Source organism: Colossoma macropomum, unplaced genomic scaffold (genome assembly GCF_904425465.1).
Source record: "Colossoma macropomum unplaced genomic scaffold, Colossoma_macropomum, whole genome shotgun sequence".
Classification (NCBI taxonomy): domain Eukaryota; kingdom Metazoa; phylum Chordata; class Actinopteri; order Characiformes; family Serrasalmidae; genus Colossoma; species Colossoma macropomum.
Genome location: NW_023494792.1, coordinates 182,842 through 192,932, shown reverse-complemented (window position 1 = coordinate 192,932; position 10,091 = coordinate 182,842). Strand labels below are relative to the sequence as shown.

The window sequence follows — 10,091 nt, the reverse complement described above, 5'->3', positions numbered from 1 at the left end:
AATCCATGATTCACATCCCTGCTGGAAAAGCTCATAGAAACCATTCAATGTTTCTGCTGGTTCCTGATGGCTTTGTAATGTGCTTCTGGCTTTTTAATGGGTTGATATCACAGTGTAAAGGATCCTAATGGGTTAACAGGTTACCAGTGGGTGATTCTAAACGCATTTGGTGGTTCCCTAATGGGATCTAAGGGAGTTCTACAGGAATCTAGTAGTCTCTATTGGAAAACGATAAGCCAATTCCCATTAGAAAGCAAAACCATTAGGTTTCACTCCTAATGGTTTCTGTGCTCCAACGTTCTACTTTTAAAATCGATTTGTAAAATCAGTTTTCAACCCAAGCGCCAAAGCTCCGAATTCACCCCCTGTGAGCATTTTTATAATAAACCTGATCATAATAATTACAAAATTTTATATACATAAAGGGAAAATACCTTCATACATGACCTTTGTACGCACAGATCTGTGTAATTACATTTATACATTGGTGAATTGGCGCCAGCAGCAAAATAAGAAATATTGTAAATCCATTGCTGTGTTAAAGGTTTTCAATTTTATTTAAATCCCAATGTTTTTCTTTTTTCTTTTTATTTATTCTGGTATGTGAAGGTTTGAGGTATATCCTATTGTTATATCCGTTTGTATATATATGGATATATATATCTGCATTTTAAAAAAGCTCCGAATTCACACAATCGTCACCCCCCGATACTCCAGTGAGAAACGAGCTGGCGCGGTGACGCTCTGCGCATGTGCAGTGGTGTCCTCTCGCTGCCGGAGGAAACAGAAGCGCCTCAGCTCCAGAGAAACTGTCGGCAGGAAGGAGATTCTGGGGTATTTTGAGGTATTTTGAGGTGTTAAGGTTACCTTTTCAGGTGCACAACCCTCTGATGTCTGAAGTGCTGCTGTCTGGGAATGTAAACCCGTATCAGGGTAGTCATTCAGTTGTAGGTTAAACAGTGTTGTGGATGCTCTGTGCTAATGCTGTATCTGCTAGCTAGAACTCCAGGTTTGATCAGATCTGCTAGTTTAGCGAGAAAAAGATCTGACTCTGCGTTAAAATGACCTCCTGACACCATCTTTGGCCTTGTAGACAGAAATCTAGCCTACTTTTCTGCTCTACAACGATACTAATTCCTCAGTTTGCCTGTGTTTACATAGGCCTAGCCTACACTTATGTTAAAAAACTACATAATTTCCCCAAATACTTATTTATGTTTACCCTGTTGTGTCTAGCTGCTCGTTATTAAACCATTTATCCTTCTCAGTCATAAATTCATCATTATTTCTCTTTATTTACATAACCACTTGATTTGTATTGCTCTTGCAGTGTGTTGCTTTGTTTGTTAATGTACTCATTCTTTCTACAGAAGTCTTTTTTCACCTAGGACCTCTTGGTGCAGGTGTCAACATGAAATTAAACTCAATAAAACACAATCTTAAAAGCGTGGGAGCCACAGTCGAGCACTGATGTATGTATATACAGTATGTATATACAGCTAAGAGAAATGAGCAGCAAATATGAATGTTAACATAATTATAAAATGTGTATTGCAGTAAGTTAACATACATATGTGCACAGAGTACAGTAGAAGAAAGTGGGAAAGGTTTTTATTCAGAAGGATTATGGCATGGGATAGACAGTAGTTATGTGCAGTACATTGTGTGTGTCATACAGGATTTCATTCAGTGTTATTCTGTTAAGGGCAGTGGTGACGGTCCCAATAAAGTAGGGGTGCCAAAAAGACAAAACATTATAGAAATAAAGAAGGTAGGTAGGTTTCAAATAGTTCTTACAAATCTATTTCATAAAATTATGCTGTATTTTGATATTAAAATATTTCAGGAATGCAAGTTTAAAGGGGAAATAAGAATTTATTAAATTATATTTATATAATTTTAAAATGCTTTTGGAAACCTTGGGCTGCCTAGCATTTATTTTTTTAACATTACCTGTATTAGTGAATAGGCAGACCCTGCTAGTAAGCAACCAGCAGTAAATTACTTTTTGCAGTAAGAGATGCCATGATTTTATTTCAAGGAGTATACATATTGTTTACATGTTAAATTAAGTTGTTACAAATGACCACCCACATGTAAACTATATATCACTACTACCCCTGAATCTTTGGTGATATGATGCTGAAGTCAGCTATTCACCAGCGTTTTGTTCAGGTGCCAGAATATAACTGCTGCCTCGTTTAAGGTGGGACAGGAAATTTAGCTAGCTAGCTACCAAGACATCAGCAAACTACTAGCGATTGTTGAAACTTGTTATGAAGAATAACACATTGAAATGACATTAAACTAAGATAATACAATGGTAATTGTAATTTTTAACAGAAAATTCTAACGTTTGTGGGTTTCTTTGGTCGCTTGTGCAGCCATCTTGCTGATTTTCCTTTTTTTTTTTTCTCATAACACTCTGTTTGGAGTGTTCCTCTGAAAAACCTCAGTGACAAACCACGTAGCCCTAACACTTCGCCCTACCCCTCTATCTCAACAAAAATTGAGACACCCTACTCCTAGGTGTGAATGCGCAAAATGGAGGGGTATTAGGGGCAAGGGGTAAAATCAGATTAGGCCTTAGTATTTCATGCTATCCGAAATCATTTGGCCACGCATAATCAGTAGTAATATCAAATAATGATGAATCCTTAGGCTACAAACCTGCACATACAATGTCTCTGTAAGGTAGTAGGCTAAAAAAAAATTACATAAGTAGTCTGTATGTTTTTTTGGATAGGCATCTAGTATAGACCGTATATAATCAAAATGCTAAACAAAGACAGTTTTATTTTGTTAATCACCTTGGAGGAGGCATTTAATTCGGCATTTAAATCTGTCCGTTAATCCAGTAAAGTAGAATTATGCCTGAATGTAAATTCATAGCTTGACTGAAACATATTGGCAGTATGAGGGTAGAATTCATCTTTTGTCCACCTAAGTTTCAAACATCGTCCATTAGTTTTTGTGCAGCTTACTGTTCTACAATCTTCTCGTTTACACAGAGTATAATTCGCTTTTGCTTCTTTTTTTTGCAGCAGTTTAATACAAAAAAAAATTGCAGTGCTACAGGCAAATGTTGTTAAAGCCAGATACTAATGTGGGAATTCTTTTTTCATGATCCGCCATATTTTTGTGTGTCTTGGTGAGATCTTTTCAGTAAGAATCATTTATATGTTTGTTCAGTATATTATAGCTAATGCTGCAGCTGGCATTAGACAACCTTAATTTTCTTGGCTTTTGAGTTTATGCATGTAGGGTCTAGATGTGAAGTTATTAATCTGAAGAAACATTTTAAAAAACATTTTAATTCTTAGAAGAGCCATTTACGGTTCCGTAAAGAACCTGGCAAGAAGTTGATTTATGAAACTAGAAGTGGAGCAGTGAAGAATTGTTGTTATGAAGAACGCTAACCTGACATGACTTCACCAAATTCTGGGCACAACAGTTCAAAACTAACAGGCCCATTCTAATGACACTCAGAATGTTGAAACATTTAGCCAATTATGTAGAAGGAAAAGTTTTACAGCTTTAATTGTGAATACTTTAATTAAACTTGAGCTTTTATTATGAGAATTACAGACTTCCTTGGTTGTCAGCCACTATGTTTAAATACAAGCCCATTTCCAAAAGAGTTGGGACACTGCAGAATGTAAATAAAAATAGGATGCAGTGATCTGCAAATCATGTAAACCATATGTTTAAAGGTAAATACTACAAAACCAATATATTGAATGTTGAAACTGAGAAATTTTATTGTTTTTTGAAAAAAATATATGCCCATTTTGAATTTGATGCCAACAACACATTCCAAAAAAGTTGGGATGGGGGCCTGTTTACCACTGTGTTTCATCAGCTTTTATTTTAACAACACTCTGTAAGCATTTGGCAACTGAGGAGACACTGCTGTAGTTTTGAAAGTGAAATGTTTCACATTCTTGTTGATATAGGATTTCAACTGTTCAACAGTTCAGGGTCTCCTTTGTTGTATTTTTCATTTTATTTCAAATGTTTTCAGTGGGTGACAGGTCTGGACTGCAGGCACAGACAGTGTTTTTAGAAGTGTTCCTGAGCCCATGCAGTGATTTCCACTACAGAATCATGTCTGTTTTTGATGCAGTGCTGCCTGAGGGCCCAAAGATCACGGCCAGCAAATACTGGTTTTTGGCCTTGACCCTTACATACAGAGATTTCTCCAGACTCTCTGAACCTTTTAATGATATTATGTACTGTAGATGATTAAAGCAAAAGTTCTTTGCTCTTTTATGTTGAGAAACGTTATTCTTAAATTGTTGCACTATTTGATGGTGCAGTCTTTCACAGAGTGGTGAACCCCTCCTCATCTTTACTTCTGAAAGACTCAGCCTCTCTGAGATGCTTTTTTATACCCAATCATGTTACTGGCCTGTTGCCTATTTACCACCAAGTGTTTTTTTTTAGCATTACACAACTTTACCAGCCTTTTGTTGCTCTTGTCCCAACTTTTTTGGAATGTGTTGTTGGCAACAAATTCAAATGGGCATATATTTTTCAAAAAACAATAAAATTTCTCAGTTTCGATATCTGATTTGTTGTCTTTGTACTATTTGCAATTAAATATAGGGTTTAAATGATTCACACATCATAGCATTTTGTTTTCATTTAAATTTTGCACAGCATCTCAATTTTTTGGAAATGGGGTTGTAATAAATCAGTCATGTGCCTATTGCTGTGACTTGTGAGTACTGTGGACGTCTTGCGATTTTCACAAATGAACTTGGATGTAATTAGGTTAGCTGCCTAATTACTCACCCACATCTGCATGGTTGTAATTGAAAGCATTGAAGTAGTACACAGTGGTTATATTTCCATCATGCATATGTTGAATGCTCGTGTGCCTAAATATCAAACATTAATTCTAGCACAATGTTTGTTCTATTTGTTTACATTTTGTATGATGATCTGAGCTATCCTTAAGAAGCATAATCAGCTACCATTTGTTATATTGAATAAGCTCATTAAAACCGTATTGTAACTAGATATGGAGTAAATGGTTTGCGACTGAAAGCCATGCAGTGATTTTAACACTCATATAAATGTTTGTATGTTTTACTGTGATGGCTAACATCTTGTGTGGTTTGTGTGCAACTTTTAAATGTCCCTCTGCTTGTTAGATGCTGATGTATTTCTCACTTGATAAACACCTATTGTAGGACGTCTTAAGGGGCAAGGTTTGCGCAAGGAAATACAAAACTACAGAACGTTAACAAGATGGTCATAAATTGGTGAACTGAGTGTTGTCTACGGTATGTACAGTGGCCGACCATTTTGTTGTACTGTTATTGTATTTCAAATTGAGTTTTAATCCTTATTTGTTTCATTTTCTTTTTTTCTTCTAGGAATGAATAATCTCTTGTTGCAAGTCTTCTCCTGCTCAGCTTGCTTACATTTCTACACAATTTAAATTCATCATCACAAACAAGTCAGGAGTAAATGTCACAATGCTGAAACCAGGAGAGATTAAATGTGAGGATACAGAGGTGCCAGTGGTGGAACCTGAAGAGTTTAAAAGTGAAGTGGTGGTGCTGCCAGTTCTGAAACTGGAGGAGGTTAAATGTGAGGATGTGGTGCTGCCAGTGAGCTTGAATAATCAGCAAACATCTGCTATTGCTCCCTGCACAAACACCTCCAACAGAGAAATGCCGAACACTGCAGGAAAGGAGAGATCTCACCACTGTATACAGTGTGGGATGCGCTTCAGTGATCAGAGTAGCCTCCAGCGACACCACCACATTCACACAGGAGAGAAACCGCATTACTGTTCATACTGTGGAGAGAGTTTTGTTCTGCCAAGTCATCTCCAACTGCACCAGCGCATTCATGCAGGAGAGAAGTTGTACGACGAGTCAGAGTGTGAGAAGAGCATTAATGAGAGTAATGTCGAAACGCCTGAGCGCATTCAATCAAGAGAGAAGCTCCATCAGTGCTCAGACTGTGGGAAGACCTTTAATCGCCGTTGTTATCTACAGCTACACCAGAGAGTTCACACAGGAGAGAAACCGTATCAGTGCTCAGACTGTGGGAAGAGTTTTAATCGACGTAGTTGCCTTCATATACACCAGAGTGTTCACACAGGAAACAAGCCACATCATTGCTCAGATTGTGGTAAGACTTTTAACAGACGAAGTCATCTCCAAAGACACCAGCGCATTCACACGGGAGATATGCCGTTCGAGTGCTCAGAGTGTGGTAAGAGCTTCAATCATCAGCTTCATCTCCAAATACACCAACGGACTCACACCGGAGAGAGGCCGTATCAGTGCTCGGAGTGCGGAAAAAGGTTTAATCAAAAGAGTCATCTTCTGCGACACGAGCGCTTTCACACAGGAGAGAAGCCACATCGATGCTCAGAGTGTGGGAAGGGTTTTTCTCTACAAAGTCATCTCCAAACGCACAAGCGCATTCACACCGGAGAGAGGCCATATCACTGCTTAGAGTGCGGGAGGACTTTTAGCATACTAAGTCATTTCCAAGAACACCAGCGTACTCACACCGGAGAGAGGCCATATCACTGCTCAGAGTGTGGGAAGAGCTTTAATCGACAGAGTAATCTCAAACTACACCAGCGCATTCACACAGGAGAGAAGCCGTATCAGTGCTCAGAGTGTGGGAAGAATTTTAATCAGCGGAGTCATATCCAAAGACACCTGCGTGTTCACACAGGAGAGAAGCCGTATTATTGTTCAGAATGTGGGAAGAGCTTCAGATATACAAGTACTATAAAGAAACACAGCTGCAATAAAAACAACATAGAGACCCATAACACATGAGTATGTAAGACAGTTTTCATCTTGTTGTAGGTTTTTTTTTTTTAACATACACAAATGATATAACAGTTTATGCTGGGTTCATTGCTTATTAGATACACATAGAATCGCGCAGATTGTACATTTTTAGCATAAATGAGCTTTAGAATGGGCAAAGTGTCCATGGCCTTGGTGATTTTGAACGTGGCAAGTGCATGAAGTCATCTTGGAGTGCACCACTTATTGGTCTTGAATAGGCTACTATAGCTGAAGTCCATGTGGAGTGAAGAACTAGGAATTGCTTCTCCAGTGGGCATGGGAGCATCACAACTGCCCTGTTGGGTGGTGGAAAAAGAAGTTACTTTGGCACGTATTTCTAGGTCCGGATTTCATCATGCTGTTAGAAGCGATAGAATATGTCACAAGCAACTAACCATGAAGCCATCCTGCTTGGCATGAACAGTGACACAAAGTGGTTTGAGGAACATGGCAAGGTTTCATTGCTTCGGTGACTTTTGCAATTTCTGGATTTCAGCCCTATCCAAGCATTGTTGGCATGAGGTTGGATGAGCTGTTGCAGCAGGAGCGCAACCATTAATGTTTGCAGCAACTGTGCAATGCAATTATTTTACATAAGAGGTCTTTATTTTCTCTTTTGTGTGATTTATATGCTAATATAATTATGTAATTATTGTTCCTAAAAGTTTTTATCCTGTATTTGTATTTGACTGTACTTGATTTACGGTTACATGCAATAGTTTAGGCACCTGTAACATTTTGCTAATTTTTGAAATGAAAAGAATATAACACAACCTTTGCAGCAAGTTATTTTAGAGAATATAATTTTTGTAAAGGTTAATGCTCATTTACTTTATATTCGGTTAACTTAAAAAAAGTAGGAAAAAAACAAAATAGTGATTGATATGTGTCAGAGTTCAGGCTAAGTAAAAACCCTGCTGCCAGCTGTCTGTTCAGTTTTTGCTTTGTCAATGCAAAGCACTTGTTTCCAATATGTCTCTGGCTTATCTAGATACTTTTCTGCATACTTTAGACTTTGACATTTGTGACAAGGTTGCAAATCGTCTTTCTTTCTGATGACTCTTCCAGGCACATCATGCTTATGCAAGCAGTGTACACAGACAAAAGGTACCACCACTCTTGCATCAGCTTAACCTTTTTGCAGATCCTTTGCTCTCATATGGGGGTTTTGCTCTGCTTTTTTGACCAACATACAAGCAGTTCTACCTGAGAGTTTTCTTGGTCTTCCAGATCTTGCCTAGACTTTAAATTCCCTCTTTAACCTTTCTTAATGTTTCAGGCAGTTAAAATTGTGAGCAAGTGCTTTGATATATTTTTATACACTTCTCCTGCTTTGTAGGCATCAGTTCGCTTCATCTTCAGAACCTCAGCCAGCTGCACTGAGGAGCTCATAGTTTTTGTGCCGAGTTTTTAAAGAGTTTTTAAAGTATTTTTGAGTCAGAAAATGTATTTTGCTATGGAATTGACATCAGTTGAAAATTCCTAATGATGATTCTTGACCCGCCAAATTGGTCTTTTGTCAATGTTTTCTTTGTTGCTAAAATTTTACTAAGTTTACAGAGATTCAAGAGTTTGCTTTATATAAGAAATGTCTTTTTAAATATGTAGATGAAATAACAGTGTCATCCCCAGGGGACTTCTCACAGAAGGGGGAGAGAAAAAAAATATCTGCCGGTGGGACATATCAATTGTGCCTTACACCACTGCATGGTTCCACATAAATGTGGAAAAAGAACTGCCTACAGTATTGTAACACTACTGACTGAACCGTGAAAAGTGTACTGTATTTACAGTACGAAAGGTTGGACTATCCCTAATCCCAGTGTAGGTTGGAGGGTTATGCTTTTTCCAGTTTAAAAGAATCAAGACAGGGGATAGGTGCACTGTACAGGGGATAAGTGCACTGGACAGAGGATAAGCCCCTGTCCATGGCACAGAGTGGACCTGATGTAAGATAGTGTTACAAAGAGTATCTGATAACTCTAGAGTCAAACACTACGTTTTTTTAAGAATCATCTCAGAAAGAATAGTGAGGTCAAATACTTTAAAATACAAGAGGAAATTGAACCTTGAAAAGACTTTAAAAAGACCATCTATAGGAAGGGAATGGAATATGTAGCAAAACAGTACACATTTCTTACAAAAATCTTGCTTGGAGATAAAGTGAGTATTAGGAAGATTAAACAACTCAGAAAGCTGTTGTAATTAGGCAAGGTATCTTTCCTTAAATAAACATGATATAGATCTTACACTTCTCTTAGCCCAGATTTAAGTCCATCATGTAGGGGAAACCTAACCTTTGTGAACCTGATGAGTTAACAAGTTCTTAGATGACTGGAAGGGTGTCCAGACGTCTGCACATGCTACAATAACTATAAAAATATATTTTTTAGCAAATAAAATAACTGTATTAAAAGATTTTTAAATTAGTTTGCTACAGTGGTATTAACTACATTTCACTTCAAAATATGTAATTTGGTTGTGGGTGCCCAAATTGTTGCATGCTGTTTGATTTAAGCATGTAATTGAATATGTCTATTTTCTGACCAAAAGAACACTTGTCAACTGCTGCTGCTTTGGCCCATATGTCTTGAAATTATTTCTTACTGAACATGGTGAGGGGCGGCATGGTGCCATAGTGGGCACAGCAAGAAAGGCCTGGGTTTGATTCCCTGGCCAGGCAACTAGGGTCCTTTCTCACCCGTGTCTGCATAGGCCCCCCCCCACAATCCAAAGACATGCAGTCAGGCTAATTGGAGATACTAAATTGTCCCAAGGTGTGAGATGTATGTCTGTGTGTCGGCCCTGTGATGTCTGCCCTGTGTCTCCTGCCTTCCACCCAATGAGTGCTGGGATAGGTTCCAGCATCCCTCATGCCCCAAGAGGATTAGATGATGAGAGAGAGTGAGTGAACATGTTGAGCCTAAAACCTTGTCAAAGATTTTGAGGTGACACCATAAATGTCAGCAAAAAGATTACGTTTTTTATTAGTACTAAATCCTTAGCAAAGAAAATACAGACCAGACATTTCTAGACGACTTAGAGGTGATTCCTAGAGGGATGACCTGGTTCATCCAGACAATAGGAGATGGACTGTTTTTGGAACAGGTAGGGTGGTAGGACAGGATTAGACATCTACAATACTTTGACCTCTGGAAACATGTGAAACAGCAAGGCTGATGCTGCTTGAGGAGTCCAGGACTTATACTAAAATTCTAGGATAACAGGAAGCAGTAGATTTTGCCAAACCAGAGATCAGTC

General features: G+C 38.3%; 1 protein-coding gene across 3 annotated transcripts; it reads left to right on the top strand.

Annotated features, from left to right (window-relative positions):
• Positions 1 to 761: 761 nt before the first annotated feature.
• On the top strand, positions 762 to 9,198 carry LOC118812770 (zinc finger protein OZF-like). Of its 3 annotated transcripts, none has more exons than XM_036577884.1 (3): positions 762 to 844; positions 5,199 to 5,291; positions 5,385 to 9,198. In XM_036577884.1, exon 3 carries the CDS (start codon positions 5,487 to 5,489, stop codon positions 6,813 to 6,815), a length of 1,329 nt encoding a protein of 442 aa, XP_036433777.1. In that variant the 5' UTR covers positions 762 to 844; positions 5,199 to 5,291; positions 5,385 to 5,486; the 3' UTR covers positions 6,816 to 9,198. The 3 variants fall into 3 exon arrangements, with proteins under 3 accessions (XP_036433777.1, XP_036433779.1, XP_036433778.1); XM_036577885.1 differs by having other exon boundaries at positions 769 to 1,472; XM_036577886.1 differs by lacking the exon at positions 5,199 to 5,291 and having other exon boundaries at positions 765 to 844.
• The last annotated feature ends 893 nt before the right edge of the window (positions 9,199 to 10,091 follow it).

Coding starts and splice junctions, on each gene's coding strand:
- LOC118812770 (XM_036577884.1), top strand. CDS start 5,487: ATGCTGAAACCAGGAGAGATTAAATGTGAGGATACAGAGGTGCCAGTG.